We start from the raw sequence: 23,437 nt of genomic DNA, 5'->3' as shown, positions 1-23,437 counted from the left end.
CTGCCCTTATTGCCTTGTCCTATACACCCAAGTCCCCTGAACCTTTGCAACCTGTGACCTAGCAAAGGGAATACTGTATTCTAGCATTTCCAAGGCAAGAGGGTGTTATTCATTATTTGAGGTGTTCTGTATTCAAATAAATATCAGCTAAAGAAAGTTAAACAGCTGGTCGGGTGTAGTGGCTTATACTTGTAATCCCAGCACTTTGGGAGGCCGAGGCGGGCGGATCACCAGAGGTTGGGAGTTCGAGACCAGCCTGACCAACATGGAGAAACCCTGTCTCTACTAAAAATACAAAATTAGCTGGGCATGGTGGTGCACGGCTGACTCCCAGCTACTCAGGAGGCTGAGATAGGAGAATCGCTTGAACCCGGCAGAGGCTGCAGTGAGCCGAGATTGTGCCATTGCACTCCAGCCTGGGCAATAAAAGCGAAATTCCATCTCAAAAAAAAAAAAAAAAAAGAAAGAAAAGAAAAAGAAAGTTGAATAGCTTTCTTTTTTGCAAATATGCTCAGAGCCTTTAATGTACCATTAAGCACTGTGAATTCTTCAGAGACAAATATAGTATCTTGTGTTTTCTGAATATCAAATCTTAGAAACCCAGTGTTCTCCAGCTCTCACATAAGACTAGTATTTTGTGGACTCTACTTTGGGAAGCCTTTTTGTGTATCCTCAGATTGGAATTCTTTACCTATCTACCTGTTTAACTCTTCCTCACCTTTTAAGGTCTAGCTCCAGTATCACGTTTCCCAGAATCTAACCTGACTCTTCCCTGTTGGATAGCCCTCATTTGCTTTCACAGAATGCCATTTAAAGAAAGCCTCTATCATAGCACGTATTGCACCATATGCACTGGTCTTTATTTCCCTAACTGAAGTAGACTTGAGATCAGAATCTGTCTTTAATCCATATACCCACTAGTCTGCACCGCAGTGCCTGGAGCACAGTAGTGTTCAATGTTTATTCAGTTAATCAATGCTACTATGTTTGTTAAAAGTTAATGTTTCAGATGTTTTCTACCTTTCCACAGTCCGCTCTATCAAGCTGAAGGAAGACATTCTGTCCTGCACTTTTGCTGAGTTGAGTTTGGGCTTATGCCAGTTTATCCAAGAGGTGCGGAGACCAAATGGTGAAAAATATGATCCAGACAGTATCTTATACTTGTGCCTTGGAATTCAACAGGTATCAAGTTAAACATATGGATTCTTCAACCTAGCAAATCCATTGACTAGAATATGTCCCCACAGAAATTACATGCACATGTACACACCCAGATATATACTGGTATTTTCACTGGAACATTGTTTTTAACAACAACGAATTGGAAACCGCTCAAGTGTTAATCAAGCTTTGTGGATCAGTCAACTATAATATGTCCATACTGTGGAATACTGTAAAAATTTATTTACAAAGGAATGGCTTGCTTCTGTATTTATTGACCTAGGAAATTCTTAGAGGCATATATTTTAAAAAGTAACCTGCAGGGCCAGATGTGGTGGCTCACGTCTGTATTCCTAGCACTTTGGGAGGCTGAGATGGGAGTATCACTTGAGGCCAGTGATGCAAGACCAGCCTGGACAACATAGGGAGACACTGTCTCTACAAAAAATAAAAAATTAGCCAGGTATGGTGGTGTATGCCTCCACTCCCAGCTACTCAGGAGACGGAGGCAGGAGGATCACCTGAGCCCAGGAGTTTAAGGCTGCAGTAAGCCATTGGAGCTCCAGCCTAGGTGGCAGAGTGAGAACCTGTCTGAGCAAAAACAAAAAAAAAGTAACTTGCAGAATTATATATATAGTGTGATTGTTATGGGAAAATATGCATAACATAAAATTTACCATTTTAAAGTTTGCAATTCAGTAGGACTAATAAGTACATTCTTAATGTGCAGTCATCACCACTGTCTATTCTGTAACTTTATGACTCCAAAGGGAAACCTCAAACCCATTTAGTAGTCACTCCCCATTACTCCCTCCACCCATCCCTGGCAACTATAAATCTGCTTTCTGTCTCTCTGGACTTGCCTATTCTGGATATTTTGTATCAGTGGATTCACACACTATGTGGCCTTTTGTGTCTGGTTTCTTTCCCTTAGCATTATGTTTTCAAGGTTTATCCATGTTTTAGCCTGAATCAATATAGCATTCATTTTTATGGCTGAATAATATTCTATCATATGGATATACCACATGTTGTTTATCCATTCATCCACTGATGGACATTTGAGGTTCCACCTTTTGGTGATTGTGAATACGCTGCTGTGAACATTCACGTATAGGTTTTTGTTTGAACACCTATTTTCAATTCTTTTGCCATATATGCTTAGGAGTGGAATTGCTGAGTCTTGTAACTATGACTGAGTTGTTGAGGAACTACTGAACTGTTTTCCAAAGTGGCAGCACCATTTTACATTTCCAACAGCAGTGTATGAAGATTCCAGTATCTCCACATTCTTGCTAATATTTGTTAATTTCTGTCTTTTTTTTTTTTAAGCAACCATCCTGGTGGGTATGAAATGATATCTCATTGTGTTTTTAATTTGCATTTTCCTAATGACATTGGGAATCTTTTCGTGTACTTTTTGACCATGTGTATACCTTCTTTGGAGAAATGTCTATTTAAGTCCTGTCTTAGTCTGTATTGCCATAGGGGAGTACCTGAGGCTGGGTAATTTATAAAGAAATTCTTGGCCGGGTGCGGTGGCTCACACCTGTAATCCCAGCACTTTGGGAGGCCGAGGCAGGCAGATCATGAGGTCAGGAGTTCGAGACCAGCCTGGCCAACATGGTGAAACCCTGTCTCTACTAAGAATACAAAAATTAGCTGGGCGTGGTGGCACATGCCTGTAGTCCCAGCTACTCGGAAGGCTAAGGCAGGAGAATCGCTTGAACCCAGGAGGCAGAGGTTGCAGTGAGCCAAGATCGCACCGCTGCACTTCAGCCTGGGTGACAGGAACAAGACTCTGTCTCATAAAAAAAAAAAAAAATTCTCATGCAGAATCATGGCTTATGGTTCTGCAGTACAAGAAACACGGCTCCAGCATCTGCTTCTGGTGAGCGCTTCAGGCAGCTTCCAATCATGGCATCATATGATCATGGCAGAAGGTGAAGGGGGAGCAGGCGTCTCATGGCAAGAGAGTGAGGACGAGGTGCCAGGCTCTTTTTAACAATCAGATCTCTCAGTAACTAGTAGAGGGAGAACTTCATTACTAGGAGAATAGCATCAAGCCAGTCATGAGAGATCAGGGCCCCACTGCCAACATTAAGGATCAAATCTCCACATGAGGTTTGGAAGGCACAAGTATCTAAACTATATCAAGTCCTTTGCCTAATTTTTAATTGAATTGTCTTTTTGTCATTGTGTTGTAGAAACTATATATATTCTAGATATTAAACTTTTATCAGATATGTGATTTGCAAATATCTTCTCCCATTCTCTGGATTTTCTTTTGACTCTCTTGATGTAGTGTACTTTGAATGACAAATATATATTTATTTATTTATTTATCTGTTTATTAATTAATTTATTTATTTTGAGATGGAGTCTCGCTCTGTCGCCCAGGCTGGAGTGCAGTGACGCCATCTGGGCTCGCTGCAAGCTCCGCATCCCAGGTTCACGCCATTTTCCTGCCTCAGCCTCCCGAGTAGCTGGGACTACAGGCGCCTGCCACCACGCCTGGCTCATTTTTTTTTTTTTTTTTCCAGTAGAGACGGGGTTTCACCATATTAGCCAGGACGGTTTGGATCTCCTGACCTCGTGATCCGCCCACCTCGGCCTCCCAATGTGCTGGCTTTACTGGCATGAGCCACTGTGCCCGGCCAAATTTTTTTTATTTTAATGAAGTTCAGTTTCTTTTTTGTTCTTCCTTTTCTTTTCCTGTCTCTTTTCTTTTTATTGCCTGTGCTCCTGGTGTTACATCTAGGAATCTACTGCCACATTCAAGGGCATGAAGATTTAATCCTCTTTTCTTCAGAGAGTTTTATGATTTTAGCTCTTATATTTAGGTCGTTCATTTATTTTGAGTTAATTTTTGTATCTGGTATGAGCTAGGTCTACCTTCATTCTTTTGTATGTGGTTATCCAGTTCTCTCAGCACCATTTGTTGAAGAGACTGTTCTTTACCCATTGTATGGGCTTGATACCGTTGTAGAAAATCTTTTGACCAAATATAGATGGGTTTAATTTGGACTCTCAGTTCTAATCCATTTTTCTTTTTTCTTTTTTTTTTTTTTTTTTGAGATGGAGTCTTGATCTTGGCTCACTGCAAGCTCCGCCTCCCAGGTTCACACCGTTCTCCTGCCTCAGCCTCCCGAGTAGCTGGGACTACAGGTGCCCGCCACTATGCCCGGCTAATTTTTTTTGTATTTTTAGTAGAGATAGGGTTACACTGTGTTAGCCAGGATGGTCTCGATCTCATGACCTTGTGATCCGCCTGCCTCGGCCTCCCAAAGTGCTGGGATTACAGGCGTGAGCCACCGCACCCGGCGGGACTTTCTTAATTTCCTGTTTGGATTGTTCATTGCTAGCTTGAAATACAACTGATTTTTGTGTATTGCTTATATGCTGCAACTTGGCTGGATTCACTTATTAGCTCTAATAATTCATTTTTCTGTGTATTCTCTAGGATTTTCTATATATAGGATTCTGTCACCTGCAACTAGAGATAATTTTACTTCTTCCTTTCCTATTTGAATGCGTTATCTTTATTTTTCTTGCCTGGCTGCTCTGCTAGGATTCGCGGTACAGTGTTGACGAAGAATGGCAAGGATAGGCATTCTTGTCTTGTTCCTGGTTAAGGGGGAAGAGACTTTTTTAAAACATGTATGTTGCGTTATAAGTACTGATATATTTCTGTAACTGTACAAAACTCACTTCTGCATAATGGAATTTCTTAAAGATTGGAAATATTTTTGCATATGAATAGTAGTTGACTTTGTGTGATGAGTTTGAATGAGTTTGAATAGTCTACTTTTTCTTTATTTTGAACTTTTTCAATAACGAAGATATATTTTTAAGCTTGAAAGTGACTATATTAAAAGAAGAAAAAGAAGAATACTGTTGAACAACAAACTGTAATCTGCCAATAAGTTCATAAATTGCATTTGAGGAGGCCTCATAAAAATGCCTATTGAAGTGGTAATTTTTGTTAGCCAGAATGAATTTAAACGGAAATAATTTTCTCCAAATCATACATAGAAATGCAAGAAACCAAGATAGCCACAGAAATATAAATTAAAAATACTAAACCTTAAAAACACCAAAATACTTTTATCACGTAATTACATGCTGCCTTGGATTCCGTTACTACTCATGGTGTGTCCCTGTCTCAATTGATTTTATCTGACCTGCGCCGTCAGTACTTTTTAAAAGAGACAGGGTCTTGCTCTGTTACCCAGGCTGAAGTGCAGTGATATGATCATAGCTCGCTGCAGTCTCAAACTTCCAGGTTCAAACAACCCTCCTGCCTCAGACTCCCAAGCAGTTAGAACTACAGGCATGCACCACCACCCCTGGCTATTTGTTTTTAAATTTTTTGTAGAGATGGGTCTCACTGTGTTGCCCAGGTTAGTCTTGCACTATTGACCTCAAGTGATCCTCTCACCTTGGCCTCCCAAAGCACTGGGATTACCATTCCTGGCTCAATACATTTTTAAACTGTAGGTATTCTTTTTGTTCTAGCCTATGATATGGTTGTTAATGGTTATAATTAACATAGTTCAATGTCCTATAATTAGACTTGAACTTTTTTGAGGGCTAGGTTGTGGGGCAGAGTTGAGAGCTGTAGTTAGAAGGCTCCAAATAAATAGTTTTTAAATTTGGGTTTCCTCAGGCCAACTGACATTAGCTAACTGTGTGATTGCAAGAAATGATCTTGTATCTAGGGTAAAAAACAAAAGAGCACATCTGCAGATACACATTATGAATCAGGAAAAACATGATTTGGAATGTGTGCATTGGAACCAAGTTTTAGTATGTCAGTTTTAGGAACTAAGTAAAGGGTTCTTCATAATACTTCTTCTGTACCATCCGTGTTTGAAAACGAAGTACAAAAACTTTACCTTGCAAGGTCAGTGCTGAAGATAATGTGTTAACACGAAAAGGAGCTTTAGCTTGAATTCTAGTGTTTTAACAACTATCTCTAAAGTACTGAGAGGTTGAACATGGTTTATAAAATTGTAAGGGCAAAAATTAAGGGTAAACTGTATTTCTTACAATAATTTTTTAAGAAGTCATGTTTTCTTTTTATCAACATGTATATTTTCTTTTTTTTCTTGTAGTACCTGTTTGAAAATGGTAGAATAGATAACATTTTTACTGAGCCCTATTCCAGATTTATGATTGAACTTACCAAACTCTTGAAAATATGGGAACCTACAATACTTCCTAATGGTAGGGTGATTTTTTTTTTTAATTGTTTTCATGATGTGCTTTCTTAAATTGCTTAAGTTTTTTGGTTATCTTTAAAAAAATTGTTCATTTTTATTTCTGTCCAGATTTATACCATATTTGGACTTCTGAGGAGACGGTCTTTGGTTTATTGTTGATTGTTTTAGGAAAACTGTACAAGTCATATAGCACATGTATAGATACTGATTGCAGAAAATATAAACTAATTTGAAGTTACATTTACCTTTTTAGAAACCATTTTTGATCTGGTAGCATTGGTGTAGCTTTCACATATCATATCTGCTAACAGTGGACCTTTTTTGGTAGTTTGTATGTATACTGAACTGTTGTTAAGAGAGTTAAGTCCTCGTCCTTGAATTATCTTTGACCAGATGTCATCAGACAAGTCCATAATTCACTCCAGGTCTCAGGCTGAGGTGAATGAAGAGGTTCAATGTTATGCTTAGTAATATATGCACCTTTCTGTTGGGCTGCAGAGCACCTTTAACAGTAAGCTTAATGATCTCCAACAGGAGTTTGCAAACTATGGTCCATGGGCCAAATCTGGCCTGTTCCCTGTTTTGCAGTCTGTGAGCTAAAAATTGTTTTTACATTTTTAAATAGTTGGGGAAATTTTTTTAAGAATTCCTATTTCATCATGTGAAAATTATATTAAATTCATGGCTGGGTGTGGTGGCTCACACCTGTAGTCCCAGGTGTGACTTTGGAAGGCTGAGGCAGGAGGATCACTTGAGCCCAGGGGTTCAAGATCAGCCTGGGCAACAAGGTGAAACTCTGTCTCTACAAAAAACACAAAAAATTAGCTGGGCATGGCGGTGGTGCCTGTAGTCCCAGCTACTCAGGAGGATGAGGTGGGAGAAGCACCTGAGCCCAGGAGTTTGAGGCTGCAGTGAGCCCTGATCGTGCCACTGCACTCCAGCCTGGGCGACAGAGTAAGACCCTGTCTCAAAAAAAAAAAAAAAAGAAAAGAAAAGAAAATTATATGACTATAAATAAATTTTACTGGCATATAGCTCTGCCTGTTTATGTGTTCTCTACAGCTCCTTAGTTTCTACAGCAACAGCGTTGTTCAGAGCCTATATGGCCTACACATCCCAAAATATTTACTTTCTGGCCCTTTATAAAGACAGCTTAACCCCTAATCTAAAATATCAATAGATTAAAACGGTTTCAGGAGACTCCACGAACGGTGTCTACTTGAGTGGAATCATCTGCCTTTTTCTTTGTGGTGCGTTTTCTGGTTTTCTGCATAAGGAAGAGGGGAAAGAGGAATAGTCAGTTTTTCTCTTTATATCTCCCTGTCCTAGAATTTGAGAGATTACTTAGTCTACTTTAGCAGGAGCTCAGTACTGTTTCTTGTACCCCTTCTTCTGTCTAGGTTACATGTTCTCTCGCATTGAGGAAGAGCATTTGTGGGAGTGCAAACAGCTGGGCGCTTACTCACCAATCGTCCTTTTAAACACCCTCCTTTTCTTCAATACCAAATACTTCCAACTAAAGAATGTTACTGAGCACTTGAAGCTTTCCTTTGCCCACGTGATGAGACGGACCAGGACTCTGAAGTACAGTACCAAGATGACATATCTGAGGTTCTTCCCACCTTTACAGAAGCAGGAGTCAGAACCAGGTATGGGATACTGTTTATCAGATTTCTCTTTGAAGTCTTAGTAGTAGTACTAAAATAGAGAGTTACTGCAGAAAGGTAATTATAAATGCTAGACGTGGAAGAGTGTACACCTTTAACATTCGAGTATTTTTCTCTGTTGTCAGAGAGTGGTCAAAGGCTGGCCTCAAAGTGAGAGGAATCACGTGCTTCAATATACTTTCATTGGCTTTTAAATTAGAAATTTTGATTTAATTGGGAAGAGCTCAAATAGCCTGCATTTTAAAACTTCTCAGGAAACTAAAAAATACAAACAGGGTTGAGAATCACTGATTTACTAGCACCAGATGAGTCAATCACTAGTTAAACGAAACCTGCAGAACTTTTAGTCCATTGTTTCTAAATCTTTTTTTGACCAGAGCCCCTCTTTTTAGTTAACATTGTGAAATTCTGAAGGAACTTAAAAGCTGACCTACAATATACTGCTTTTGTACACAATAGAATAATAGCAGTGACAATTTTATTAGAAGGTTTATTGTCTTGCATTTCAAAAACAGCCTATTAAATAAGTTTGTTTTTAATGTTCAAAAACTTAATCTTGGTATTATAGGATTAGAAATTAAATTTATTATTTTTGAACAGAATCATAAGTCCTGAACTTCCCAAAATCAGTTTCTAAGAGTGAAATACATTTTTTGAACGTGAGAATTTAAATCACTGAAACTAAAATCTGTATTTGTGATGTTCAACTTTGTATAAACTTTTTTCTGAATTGTTCATTTACTAAGATTATCTTTTTCACCTAATGTCTATGTCCTGCTTGCTTAGTTTTATATATATGTAACCCACTTTGTGCTCTCAATTGATTTTTTTTTATTTATTTATTTTGAGATGAAGTCTCACTCTGTCACCCAGGCTGGAGTGCAGTGGTGTGATCTCAGCTCACTGCAGACTTCGCCTCCCAGGTTCAAGCAATTCTTCTGCCTCAGCCTCCCGAGTAGCTGGGACTACAGGCATGTGCTACCACGCCTGGCTAATTTTTGTATTTTTAATAGAGACGGGGTTTCACCATATTGGGCAAGCTGGTCTCGAACTCCTGACCTCAGGTGATCCACCCGCCTCGGCCTCTCAAAGTGCTGGGATTACAGGCGTGAACCACCATGCCTGGCCTCAGTTGGTATTAACTGGGGGAGGGAAAGGCAGGTGGATAATGTTTCCCTGTTTGCTGATTGGGTGCTTGATATGATTAGTAATGAATTCAGCTTGCTTTCTAAGTGAGTAACTAGCAAAGTCTTTCTATTTAGCTAGCTGCTAAATGGAAAATGGGTGAGTTTTGTTAAAGTAATAATGCAGGAAGCTGGGGAAAGTCCTATACCAGTTGTTAAGAGCAGATATAGGCTGAGTGCAATGGCTCATGCTTGTAATCCCAATATTTTGGGAGGCTCATGCGGGAGGATTGCTTGACCCCAGGAGTTTGAGGCTGTAGTGAGCTGTGATGGAGTCACTGCACTCTAGCCTGGGCAACAGAGTGAGACCCTGTCTCCCAAAAAAAAAAAAAAAAAGAAAGAAAACCTTTTTTCCTTAGGTCCATCTAGTGTTCTCGAGGAGTGAATGGAAAAAGTGGGAAAGAAATAGCCCACTTTTCATATCTTCACCCTGACTTCCTTATATAATGCTTGGCCTCTGCAAAATACTGTTGGGGAAAAATGGTTTGTTCTTTTCTTACCAAATAGTAACTCTGCTGATAATTTCTCTTCCCAACAAAGATGCCATTTCTCACAATATTCGAACAAATAAACTTGAGCAGATGCCCAGTACTAGTGCCCCACAGTAGAAATATTCTCATAGAGATGACAGCTTCTGCTGAGTTCGGTGGCTTGTACCTGTAGTCCCAGCTACTCCAAAGGCTGTGGCGAGAGGATCACTTGAACCCAGGAGTTCAAGGCTGTGGAGATTCAAGGCTGCTGTGATCATACCATCATGCTCCAGGCTGGGCAACAGAGTGAGACCCTGTCTCTTAAAAGAGAGATGGCGACCGGGCACGGTGGTTCATGCCTGTAATCCCAGCACTTTGGGAGGCCGAGGTGGGCTGATCACCTGAGGTCAGGAGTTTGAGACCAGACTGGCCAACATGGTGAAAACCTGTCTCTACTAAAAATACAAAAAAATTAGCTAGGCATGGTGGCAGGCGCCTGTAATCCCAGCTACTTGGGAGGCTGAGGCAGGAGAATCCTTGAACCTGGGTGGAGGCTGCAGTGAGCGGAGATTGCGCCATTGCACTCCGTCCTGGGCAAGAAGAGCAAAGTTCCGTCTCAAAAAAAAAAAAAAAGAGATGGCAACTTCTGTCTTGATCTCTACTGTAGGAGAAAAACATGTGGAACCCTTCTTTCTGCTTTATCTTGATATGTCTCAGGAACCCTGTGCCTAATGAAGTTTATTAATAAAGTCAGGCTCAGAATAGAGACGTTTTCCAGTGCCAGTGCCGTACTTTTTGTCATGGTGCCCCCACTTTGGTGAGCAGGGGAGCATAAAATTCATGGGATAGGGACTTTGTTTAATGCCATAGAATCCAGCACTTAAAATAATGTCTGGCACCTTCATAGGCACTCAGTATTTGTTGAATGAGTGTGAGTGAGTGAAAGGGAGGAAATGACAAAGTTCTGGCTGCGAAGCAAAGCTCATTGGCGTCTTGAGACTCAAAGAATAGACTTTTCTAATATAATCCTTTGATTATTATTTCCTGTCTCAAGATAAACTGACTGTTGGCAAGAGGAAACGAAATGAAGATGATGAGGTTCCAGTGGGGGTGGAGATGGCAGAGAATACTGACAATCCACTAAGATGCCCAGTCCGACTTTATGAGTTTTACCTGTCAAAATGGTAATCTTTCTCTGAACTGAATGTAGTGCACTCAGAAGGCAGTTAACATATTTTGGATTTCAGATGCTTGAACATCAGAAAAGTAGCTTGCCCGTGGCTTTAGACAAGGATTTACCATGAATTTTTCCCCATTGTCGTTATCTATGTGGATTTTGAACCACAAAACAAATTACCTTGTCTTCATAATTATTTTATGAAAATGTCTTCAAAAGCAAGAATCGCTGCTATTGTTTGATCTTTACAACTGTTGTACAACCTTTATGTGATATCTAATCTGTAGTTATTCTGTTATTTGTATAGAAAAGAAATTTTGTTTTGCTAAAGCTATAATAGAAAAACAATTTTTAAGGAATTGAAATTTTCTAAGTAGTCCTTTTCTTAGAGGAACTTTATGATTTTAGAGTTGTAACACGTTTTTTTCCTGAAAGAAATGTAATAGCTGCATTTGCCCTTTGATAATGTGTATCGAGTGCCCTTGGAGTTCATTCCAGGATATTGGGCACTTCCAATATGTGGTGCTTGGCCATAGTGTCACATGTGAGTTGACTTTTTTGTTGCTCTTAATAATGTTTGAAGTACTAAAGTTTATGATTTACACTTTGTCTTATATTAACTTTATACTCACTTCCGATCCATTGTGATTTCAGTTGATTCCTGGGAGGAAATATCCCTGTAAACTATTTATCTCTGTGGGTACATTGCTTTCCCCATTGTGAGTCACAGTGGAGAAAGGTTGACAGCCATATTAGGTTGGTGCAAAAATAATTGCAGTTTTTGCCCTTACTTTTAATGGCAAAAACCTCAGTTTACTTAAGAATAGTACATATTTCCTATACTCTCTGATTTCTAATTTTCTTTTTTCTCTTTTTTTTTTCCCCCTGTGGATAGTTCTGAAAGTGTGAAGCAAAGGAATGATGTGTTTTACCTTCAACCTGAGCGCTCCTGTGTCCCGAATAGCCCCATGTGGTACTCCACATTCCCGATAGACCCTGGAACCCTGGACACCATGTTAACACGTATTCTCATGGTGAGGGAGGTACATGAAGAACTTGCCAAAGCCAAATCTGAAGACTCTGATGTTGAATTATCAGATTAAAACGGAAGTGAGGTTCTTATTTTCATACATATTGGTATGCACCAAACTGTGAATGCATCCAGCTGTTGGAAAATGATGTATAAGTCTAAGTCCTCTTGACTTGACCATAAGATCATGGAAAACAGATGACTTGTGAACCCCACAGTGTGGATGTGCAAATGAAAATTGAAGGAAAGAATATGAACCGAGAAATGTTCTTTGGCAGTGATATAGTTCTTAGACATCTTCAGAATGACTAATTTCTCCGAGTGGTGCATAATCTTATTTTGTTTGGGAGTAACAAATCATGGAATATTTTTAAGGAAAACTGTTGTATAAAACTTTACCATAGTAACCTTAGACCTTAGAGAGGTAGCTTTGGAGTGAAACTTTGGCTGCAATAGGCTACTTTGGCAAGCCCTCCGTAAAAGTCAGAGGAGAGATCAGTACAGAGTTAAGAGTGACATCAAATGAGGACTGTGGGACCCAGATTTGAAGACCCAATAAAAATACTCAACTTTTTAAAAAAGATAGTGAAGTGGTCTTGATTGATTTTGATTTTCACTGCCAAGCCAATCATGTGAAGGACAGAAGCTTTTGCCTTGGGCCCCTCACATCAGGGAAAATGACCTTCACTGCTGTTAACAGTAATGTGTCCCTTTCATTTTCTGGATCAAGCCTTCTCAGCGGTGGGTCTGGATGTGGGTAAACTAAGGTAAAGGGGATGATATTCCACAAACTAATTATGCACACAGAAAATCTGTGGAGCCTATCAGACCCCAAGTGTCTTGAAATGTTTGTAGAAACCCACTAAAATGCCCCTTCTCTGGGTGTGGGCCCTTATTGCTGCTGTCTCACAGCCTGAGCTGTGGTACAGAGAAATGGGGGTTCTCCTTTTATTTTCATTTTTTTTCCCCAATGGCAGCTTTTCTCCCGTTGTTTTACCTTCCTATTTCCCAAACAGTTCCTCTTATTTTGTCTTTTGCACCAGTTTCTGGAGGCCCTTGTCATTTCAAAAAGGATAGTCTCTTTTCTTACTCTGGCAAACCTGTGAGTGATTCCACAAAGATACAGTATTACTTAGCTATCTGAATTATGATAGAAAAGGTCCTAGTTAGGTTCCTATATAAAGCATTTGGAAGATGACCTTGTTGCCCTTGAAACTTGAAAATAGGGATTCTGGGGTGAGGATACAAAGACATTGTCTTGCATATCCATAAGCAGGTCTTAGAGCATTATTCCAAACTCTAGCTGTTTCAGTAGTTCTATGAGGATTGCAAGTCATAGGTGTGTGTGGCCTATCAGTCCATCTCCCTCATCTCCATTCTCAGTTTCTTCCCCACAAAATTTGGAATCAAAGCTTTTATGACGTTTGCCAATTGCAGAACTTCTTTAGCTAAGGTTAATTTGATGCTATGATAAAACTGAGAGATGTCAAAAAGCCTCTTAGAAATTTTAATCTTGAAAGACTTTTCAGGGTATCTCATTTTTTTAGGTGGGGGTGGCAGTTGTATTTCTTTTTTAACAAATAAAAGGCATTTAAGTAAAACTAAAATGAAAAAAGTAGGCCTTCTGACATTGTGTACTTGGTGGTTCTGTCCCTCTGCCTGTAACAAATCTCATTTTTGTTACCAAGAACTGTATGAAAGAAGTAAATCCACCCCGATTCTGTATGATTAATTCCATCTGTGTTTGTCATTTCTGACTGGAAAACTTCTTACTCCATACCTTGTTCGATATGGAGGACAAATAATTGGATTGTCTGATAAGTCTGCCAATAAACTATCCAGAAATAGCAAGTGTAATAGTCCCCACTATACGAATTTTATGGTTTGTATAAACACTAACATTTTCCCCTTCTGTAGTTGTATGAAAAAGCAAATATTGTTAGCATAGTAGATAAATTGTTATGAAATACCAGAAAAAAAAAATCTGTATCTTTTACTGAGAACACCCAATACCCAGATAAATGACTGTATCAGGATTTCATTTGCATGTTAGTCCACAGAGTTGCCCAGAACCCTAAATTTATTCATAAGAGAAAATATTAATTATTGGTCATTCCTCATAAGTGTAGCTGTTGATATGTGCGTCTGATTATTGCTTTTTTAATTTTATGAAAATTGTGTAAAATTACATTTTTTTTTCCAGGGGAGAAAAAAACATCAAACAAAAACATCTAAATCATCCTTTTTGTTCTTTTTCAGTTTTTAACCACTTTTAGGTTTTCCCCTTGCAGAAACCACAGAAATATTCCCTTAGAATAAAATAGTATATTTGTATTTGATGGGTGAGTTCTTCTTCTTTACGTCTTAAAAGAATTTGAAATCTCTTTTTCTGATTGACCTTATTGGTATGACCCAGCAGTTAGTAAAATTACAAAGAAAGAGAGCAGTTTCCGAGAACGAAATTTTTTTTTATGTAGTCCAGTCAACATATTCTTTCATTGCAAGTTCTTTTATTTCCTTTTTTCCATCAAAAGACTTGTTCCCATTTTTAGCTAATTTACTGACTATATTCAAAGTCCCAACAGGTAGAAATATCAGAGATCATTTATACATATCATTTCAGGCAAACTTTTTTGAGATTTACAAAGCCTACATCAGTTCAACTTTAATGAAATTGTAAGACTAGAATAAAGGATATGTTCATTCTTAAGTATAAATACATGTTTAAAACAGGAATGTAAGACTAAATAGCATTTTCCTTCGACTTCAGAGTTGTCTTGGTATTATGCAGCTGTACTTTCAAATTCCGTATCGACTTTCTACCTACCTGCCTTGTGGCAATCCTAAATTTATAAAACAGGTTTTCCCAAAAGATCTAATGTAAAATGAATTTCTATCAATGAATTCAGAATTTAATTTTCCAAAGAAGTCTCCTAGGGTACTGAGTTGAAGTTTTAGGAAAGAAGCAATCATACCCTGAACTCCTCTAGACTCGCACTTGTCTGTTATTATACTGTGCTATCATCATTGAAGAGAATAGTGATTGAGAGGCAATGCTATGTAGTGGAGAGATCATAGGCGTTGAAGCCTAGTGTTTCTACTTACTGGTTGTATAACTTTAGGTAAATTACTTAACCTTGGGCCGGGCACGGTGGCTCACACTTGTAATCCCAGCACTTTGGGAGGTCGAGGCAGGAGGATCATGAGGTCAGGAGATCGAGACCATCCTGGCTAACATGGTGAAACCCTGTCTCTACTAAAAATACAAAAGTTAGCCGGGCGTGGTGGCGGGCGCCTGTAGTCCCAGCTACTCGGGAGGCTGAGGCAGGAGAATGGCGTGAACCCAGGAGGCGGAGCTTACAGTGAGCCGAGATTGTGCCACTGCACTCCAGCCTGGGCGACAGAGCGAGACTCCGTCTCAAAAAAATAAAAAAATAAGTAAATAAAAATTAACCTCTCTGTGCCTCAGTTTTCTTATCTATAAAGTGGGTATAACTCCCTTATTAAGTTGTGCCTGGCACATGGTAGGCTTTCAAATGTCAGATATTTTTTATTATATGCAAATTTCCTGGCCTGTACTAACACATTAAATAAATGTTAATTCCCACACTACAGTCTGAATCTTTACTAAGTACAGCACTTTGGCTTCTGCAAAACATAATACTCTATTTATATAACCAATTCTACATATTTGAATCAAACAAAATTACAAATTCTTCACTAGCGCTTATGTGCATATCAATAGTAATCAACATCACAAGAATCCATTGATATTTTCACTATATTGAAAAATGGGGCTGGGCACGATGGCTCATGCCTGTGATCCCAGCACTTCGGGAGGCCAAGATGGACAGATCACTTGAGGTCAGGAGCTCGAGACCAGCCTGGCCAACATGGTGAAACCCCATCTCTACTAAAAGTACAAAAATTAGCTGGGCGTGGTGGCAGGTGCCTATAATCCCAGCTGCTCCAGAGGCTGATGCAGGAAAATCACCTGAACCTGGGAGGCGGAGGTTGCAGTGAGCCGAGATCAGGCCACTACACTGTCCAGCCAGGGCAACAGAGTGAGACTGTCTCAAAAAAAAAGAAAAAAGAAAGAAATGGGCATGTATATCAGTATATATAGGAACAGCATATGATAGAGTTTATTAGTTTTTTTCTTTATATTTCTTTTTGTTTGTTTTGAGACACAGTCTCACTGTTGCTCAGGCTGGAGTGCAGCGGTGCGATCTTGGCTCACTACAACTTCCGCCTCCTGGGTTCTAGCGATTCTTCTGCCTCAGCCTCCTAAGTAGCTGGGATTACAGGTGTATGCCACCACACCTGGCTAATTTTTGTATTTTTAGTAGAGACGGGGTTTTGCCATGTTGGCCAGGCTGTTCTCAAACTCCTGACCTCAAGTGATCTGCCCACCTCAGCCTCCCAAGTGTTGGGATTACAGGTGTGAACCACCACGCCTGGCTAATATTTCTTTTTTTCTTTGAGATGGAGTCTTGCTCTGTTGCCTAGGCTGGAGTGCAGTGGCTCGATCTTGGCTCACTGCAACCTCTGCCTCCTGGGTTCAAGTGATTCTCCTGCCTCAGCCTCCTGAGTAGCTGGGACTACAGGTGCACGCCACCATGCCCGGCTAATTTTTGTATTTGATGGGGTTTCACTATGTTGGGCAGGCTGGTCTCGAACTCCTGACCTCAGGTGATCTGCCTGCCTCGGCCTCCCAAAGTGCTGGGATTACAGGCATGAGCCACCGCACCTGGCCTATTTATATTTCTTTGCATATGAATGCCAGGTCATAAATTTATTTTTTAATTGGGAGAAAAACCTTAAATCTATGAAACTTCTTTTACTTGGTAGGTTATATATGTCATCAGTTTAGGAACAAGACAACGGTACAACAGCAATCTCCCCACGCTTCACTTCATTAACAGAACTGCTCCTTCCCCAAAAGTTTTAGCTAGGCAGTGGCTCCCTTGGTAAAAAAGTGTATTTTCCAGGCTAACTTGTAGTTAGGAGTGACCATGGGACGAAGTTTTGACCAGTGGCATGGAAGCAGATGTGAGTTTACATCTCCCAGGCTACACTCCTAAAAGGAAAATGCATGCTCCTCTCTTGTTTTCCCTTTTTCCTCTGATCTGGAGCATGAACGTGGTCATGGCAAACCAGTTTTGTCCATGTGGGAAAGGGCAGCATACCAGAAGCATATTAACCTCATGGACAGAGCCACCTGTCTCTCCTGGTCTGCCTACTAGCTCAGACCTTCACATAAGAGAGGAACTTTCATCTTATTTAAAGCCTTTTTTTTTCCTCTTCATTAAAGTAGCCAAACCAGTATCCTAACGAATACACCGGTAATGGCCACTGTCACATTACCACTAAACGGAACTGGAACTTCTCATCACAACAAAAAAGGTTATCAATATTGCAAGGTGAGAAAACACTGTTGTTGTTGTTGTGTTTTGTTTTTGTTTTTGTTTTGTTTTGAGATGGAGTTTCGCTCTTGTTGCCCAGGCTGGAGTGCAGTGGCGCGATCTCTGCTCACTGCAACCTCCATCTCTCGGGTTCAAGCGATGCTCCTGCCTCAGCCTTTCAAGTAGCTGGGACTACAGGCATGTGCCACCATGCCTGGCTAATTTTGTATGTTTAGTACAGACGGGTTTAACCATGTCGGCCAGGCTGGTCTCAAACTCCTGACCTCAGGTAATCCTCCTGCCTCAGCCTCCCAAAGTGCTGGGATTACAGGCGGGAGCCACCACACCCCGCCAACAAACTCTTAAATAAGTTTGGCCGGCCACGGTGGCTCACACCTGTAATCCCAGCACATTGGGAGACCGAGGCAGGCGGATCACGAGGTCAAGAGTTGGAGACCAGCCTGACCAACATGGTGAAACTCCATCTTAACTAAAAATACAAAAATTAGCCGGGCGTGGTGGCAGGCGCCTGTAGTCCCAGCTACTCGAGGAGGCTGAGGCAGGAGAATGGCGTGAACCCAGGAGGCGGAGCTTGCAGTGAGGCGTGATTATGCCACTGCACTCCAGCCTGGGAGACAGAGCGAGACTCTGTCTCAAAGAAAAAAAAAAAAAAACTATTAGCTAGCCAACCTAATTCGTGTGTGTGTGTGTGTGTGTGTGTTTCACACAAATCTTAATTTTATTTATCTCTTGATTCTGGTGTTTTGTTTTGTCCCCTAAGGGGAGGTCTTTGCCATTTTTATTTACTTAATGCCCAGTGGTCTACTCAAGTTTTTAATGTCTTGCCAATTTGCATTTTAACTTCCTCATTTTCATCTATATGTTCAGGTTTATAACATATAGTTCATAATTATTTCCTTTTTAAATTTTGTATTGTGTTTGCATCTTCTCATTTTCCTGGTCATTCTTAACCTTTTCAAAGAACCAGCATTTGGCTAAGTCTTATTTCATGTATTTCTAATTTTATTAATACTTTCCTTCTCTTTTCTTGTTTTTTCTTTTCCAGTTGTTCATTCTTTAAATGATTGAATGATTGCTTCATTCATTGTTAATCTTTCTTTCTTGTTTCCTGAAAATGATTTAAAATCTACAACTTTTTCATCTCAGTACTGCTTTAGGTGTGTTTCCCGATTCAGACATAATGATATGATCATCGGTCTAAAAGTGTTTTCCCATTTCCTTTTTTAACCCAAGTGTTTGTCCATCCTCCTTTGCCTGCTAGCAGCCTTGTCAGTTTTCAGGCTGTGTTTGAGGTATACTAATACTCATCCTATTTACATTTTTGGTTTCATTGTTCTTTCTTATCTGTATATCCCACCTTTTTTCCTTTTTGCATTGAATTGTTTTATCAGATACTGTAAATATTGCTCCCCCAGTTTCTCTTGGTTAATATTTGCCTGTTTTTTCCCCCATCTTTTTTGTCCTATAATTGTTAGATTGTTTAAAAATGTTTACATTGAGAGTCTTTGTTATTTTTTATTCATTTATATATGTCATTATAGACTCTTAGGTTCCTATCTTATTCAGTAGGTTGTATTCTGATGCTCATTTATTTTGATACTCAAATTGTCGTATATTTGACCAATGGAAGCCCCTTCTAGCTGGCTTTTATGTCCTTCTGACATGTTCCTGTCCGTTTTTCAGCATTTTTTCACTTAAGATATTCCAGGATTTTGTGGTACTTTTTTGGAATCAGTCATCTCTCTATAGAGCCATAATGCCTTAGCACTTGGCGTGCTCACTGCTACTAAGGTAAAATTGCTTCTATGCCCTCTCAGTGGGTAGAGCAACCAATCAATAAACACATATTCATATAACTATATACATCTACATCCGTGTGTGTATGTATGTAGTTTGTTTCTTTAAACCTGTGAGTTGATTCCAGTTTTTCCAATTTCAGTTCAACACCTCAGGATTCTTTGCAGCCTTCTCTCCCTTTCCACATTCATAATCCTTTCTCAAAAAGTGTGAAACCTGGCTCCCATTATCCTCAGTATATGTACTTATTTTCTCAATGAGGAACTTGTTTGCACAGTGTAATTAACCTCCCAACCATTCCAGCCACCCACTGCCCCTCTTACCCTGCTGCTAGGTGGTGGCTGCCTTACCAGGAGACCCCTCACCACGTGCACGTGTCCATGGTTTGAGGAGGCCTTCACCTCCTCACAGGCCACTGTCTCCATGCAGGGAGGGCAGTGGCGACTGGAAGGAAGAGGCCAGAGTCTGGTGTTAAGTTCATATGTAAACACCTTAAACTTAATTACGGCTAATAGAACTTATTTCTGCTGTTTAGTTTTGTGGGTTTTTTTTTTTTTTTTTTCACAATTTCTGTTTACTGAACTTTTCGGTTTATCCCCTTGCTTCCCACTGAGTAACAAATTTTCTTCTACTTGTTTAAAAAGGTAATACTTTCTACTTTTATTGATATTACTTTTTTTTTTTTTTTTTAATTTGAGACAGAGTCTCGCTCTGTCCACCAGGCTGGAGTGCAATGGTGCGGTCTCAGCTCACTGCAACCTCCGCCTCCCGGGTTCAAAAGATTCTCTTGCCTCAGCCTGCCAAGTAGCTGGGACTACAGGTGCATGCCACCATGCCTGGATAATTTTTGTATTTTTAGTAGAGACGGGGTTTCACCATATTGGTCACACTGGTCTCAAACTCCTGACATCGTGATCCACCTGCCTCATCCTTTCAAAGTGCTGGGATTACAAGCCTGAGCCACTGCGCCAGGCCAAAATGCAAAGCTAGTCGAGCGTGGTTGTGGGGGGAGACAATGGTAAATCAGCTTAACAATAACCCACAACACTCAGGCCAACATATTACTCTTAATACTAATCATGTTTGTTTACCCCTGTTGGTTTCTTTCACTTACCATCTAAATCTTCTCCTAGTAAGACTTTGTTAGACTTTTATGTTCCTTTGGTCTTGCCCACTCTTACTTACTATGTAAATTATTTTATTATATACTTACAGGTTTTTTTTCCTTTTTGTTAGTCCTGTTTCAGACTACAAACTTTGCCAGGGTATTTGCTCACCATCACTTCCCATCTCTCTTCCCATGTCTAGATTAATTTTTCTATATTTGACCACTTCTTCCAAGAATATGTTCTAAATGGGCCCTTTTGTGAAAAAGTTACTGAAGCCTTGTGTCCCTGAGAATTTTTTTTTTTTGAGACAAGGTGTTGCTCTGTCACCTAGGCTGGAGCTCAGTGGCATAATCATGGCTCACTGCAGCCTCTATAACTCCTGGGCTCAAGCAGTCCTCCTGCCTCAGCCTCCGGAGTAGCTGGGACTACAGGCGTGTGCTACCATATGGAGTTAATTTTCAAAATGTTTATTTTGTAGAGATGGGGGGGTCTCGCTATATTGACCAGGTTGGTTTCGAACTCCTGGCCTCAAGCAATCCTCTTGCCTCGGCCTCCCAAAGTGCTGTGATTACAGGCGTCACACACCTTGCCCGGCCGCCTGAGAATATTTTTTTATTACACTCAAGTTAGTGAGTTTGTCTTACTATAGATTTTGAGGTCAAAGTTTTCTCCTTTAGCACTTCTTTTCTTTTTTCATCTGATACTGTCAAAAAGCCTGATGTCCATCTGATTTGATCTATTTCTCTGAGAGCTTTCAGAATTTCTGCTTTTCTTATTGGTCTTAAATGTCTTTCACTACAATGTTTCTGTTTGTACAGTTTTCTTACTAATCATTCTATGAGTCCTTTGATCTTTCTTTAATTCTGGGAAATGTATTCTCATTATTTTTCCAAATATTTTCTCCATTTTTTTTTCTCTTTCCTTCTGCGACTCCCATTATTCAGATTTGGCACTTCTGCTCTGTCCCTGGACTGCTCTGTATGTGTGTTGGGGGGGTGTTCCCACGTTTTTATTTTCCTGCTTCGTTTTGGCAGAGGCCCTCAGTATGATGCCCCACCTCATGGATTTGTTGTGAGATATATCTGTCCTATCCTATTTGTTTTTTTACCCTTAATATTTCTATCTGGAGCCGGGTGCGGTGGCTGACACCTGTAATCCCAGCACTGTGGGAGGCCGAAGTGGGTGGATCACCTGAGGTCAGGAGTTTGAGACCAGAATGGCCAACATGGTGAAACCCCGTCTCTACTAAAAATACAAAAATTAGCTAGGTGTGGTGGTGGGCACCTGTAATCCCAGCTACTCAGGAGGCTGAGGCAGGAGTATCTCTTGAACCTGGGAGGCAGAGGTTGTGGTGAGCTGAGATCACACCATTGCACTCCAGCCTGGGAGGCAGAGGTTGTGGTGAGCTGAGATCACACCATTGCACTCCAGCCTGGGTGTCAGAGTGAGACTCCGTCTCTTAAAAAAAAAAAAAAAAAAATCTGCTTGGTCCTTGTTCCTGTTTCAGATTGCCAACATTTCCCAGTTTGTTTTGAATTCTGGTTCAGTTTGCTGTCTTTGGGGGCAGGGGCTTGGGCTCCTCAGGTGGCATCTGGTTATTTTAGCCTGTGAGCTCATGTTCCTTCACAGCACCAGCTTCTCTGTAGTATTTGTTGGTGAAAGGCCAAAGCCAGGCTCTACCCTGTCCCTCCCAGTGAGTTGAAGAAGGGAAGTTCATGACCTCCAGGTCCCTCACAATTGCTGTTGACCACTCCACCAGGAGTGTTCCAAGATTCACCTTCAGACCTGTAGGAAGCAGCACTGCGAGGAGGCACAATTGCCAGTCATCCTCTGCCAGCTCTTGAGGCTTTGGAGGGAATAAGGGCTTGGAATTTCAAACCTAAGAGCAGCTGCCCAGCCCACCCCTCTTTCTCCTCAGCAGAGTTTTGGGCTGCCCTGATAGTGTCCCACTGACATCAGTGACTTGACTGGCGGTCCCATGTCCAGCAAGAGCAGACATCTCCCTGATGCCCTACCTCCCCTCCCACTTTATAACCTGCATCTTTGGGGATTCTTACAGGATTTGTGGGGAGTTTTCAGTTTGATTTGATTTGTGGTAGTGGTGCCTCAGTTGATGATGTTGTTTTTCTAGGGTTGATTTTTGGGGAAGGGAACCTGTAGCATACGCTAGTTCACTGTCTTAATAGGATCCAAAGCCCCAGTGTATCTTGTCTTTTTATTTTCAGTCTATGTGATGTTTTAGTTGTCTGTCCTGTAAATAGAGATTTACAATTAAACCCAGTCTGTTAAGTTCTGTTTGGTGGTAGTGGTTTTGTCGTTAACATCCAATCTGAAAACTAATGCCTATTAAGTGGTCACATTTTTCGTGCTGATTTTTTTTCCCTCCCTTCCTGCTGATGGGTTGATTGAAATCTTTTAATTTTTTTCTTTCCTTGTCTGGTTTAGATGTTCTACATTCTAGTTCTGAATTTTCAGTGGCTTTCTCAATGTTTTTAAGATGAATGCCTGACGTTCTCAAATGAGTATTTCTACCATCGTCCTATGGAAAGACTAGGTTACAGTCATCACCCCATCCCCATCTTATATATTACAGTTCAGTATTTTCATTCCATCTCTTTATTCTCTCCTCAAGTAGCACTCCCTGGGAACTTCCTAGGCCAGGTTCCATTGGAGGATTTGTGTGGGAGAAACCAGCAGCGACCAGATCTGCCATCTCCCTCCCCGCCTTAACTGGCGTTTTCCTTTGAGAAACCACCTCTGTCACATCCCTGGGCTGGTCAGATTGCATCCCCCTCCTGTGCTCCTGGAACCTCTCCGCATGCCTATGTTGATGTTTGTCAGGCTCTGTGTTCATCATGGGCACACTTCAAAGGGCATCCCAGTTCCTGTGGTGGAGACTAGGGATAGGATGATGGGTAAGTTGACATTGGTGGTTTTGAAATGCTGAAGTTTATATTGCTTTCCCAAATAAGAGTATGGTATTTGGTATTTCCAAAGAGTACCATGTTTAAAAGTGCCTCGTGCTTTTAAGAGAGATAGCTTGGGATTTCTGAGATAAGATAGGAATAAAGTGGTGTGCACTGGTCGCTCCTGAAAACAGCCATGTTTATGGTTTCTGTGGTTTCTCTACTGCTGTCCCTTAATCACTGATGGAACATACAGATTATGGGTAGCAAGACAGGAACTGTTTT

General features: G+C 40.5%; 1 protein-coding gene across 24 annotated transcripts in view; it reads left to right on the top strand.

Annotated features, from left to right (window-relative positions):
• The window catches only part of ZMYM4 (zinc finger MYM-type containing 4), a 154,049-nt gene extending 139,796 nt beyond the window's left edge, over nucleotides 1–14,253 (top strand). For 23 of the 24 annotated variants that reach the window (XM_001166982.6, XM_024357821.3, XM_024357822.3 and 20 more), the window contains 5 exons: nucleotides 1,031–1,182; nucleotides 6,279–6,390; nucleotides 7,787–8,035; nucleotides 10,762–10,891; nucleotides 11,780–14,253. In XM_001166982.6, the coding sequence (XP_001166982.2) occupies nucleotides 1,031–1,182; nucleotides 6,279–6,390; nucleotides 7,787–8,035; nucleotides 10,762–10,891; nucleotides 11,780–11,987 (851 nt within the window). In that variant the 3' untranslated portion in view covers nucleotides 11,988–14,253. The remainder of the gene's footprint in view (nucleotides 1–1,030; nucleotides 1,183–6,278; nucleotides 6,391–7,786; nucleotides 8,036–10,761; nucleotides 10,892–11,779) is intronic. The other variant, XR_010147165.1, reaches the window with a different exon arrangement.
• Nucleotides 14,254–23,437: the final 9,184 nt, after the last annotated feature.

The sequence above is a fragment of the Pan troglodytes genome, chromosome 1 (genome assembly GCF_028858775.2).
Source record: "Pan troglodytes isolate AG18354 chromosome 1, NHGRI_mPanTro3-v2.0_pri, whole genome shotgun sequence".
NCBI lineage: Eukaryota > Metazoa > Chordata > Mammalia > Primates > Hominidae > Pan > Pan troglodytes.
Note: the sequence above shows the minus strand (reverse complement) of the source record. Positions and strands in the feature narration are given on the sequence as shown.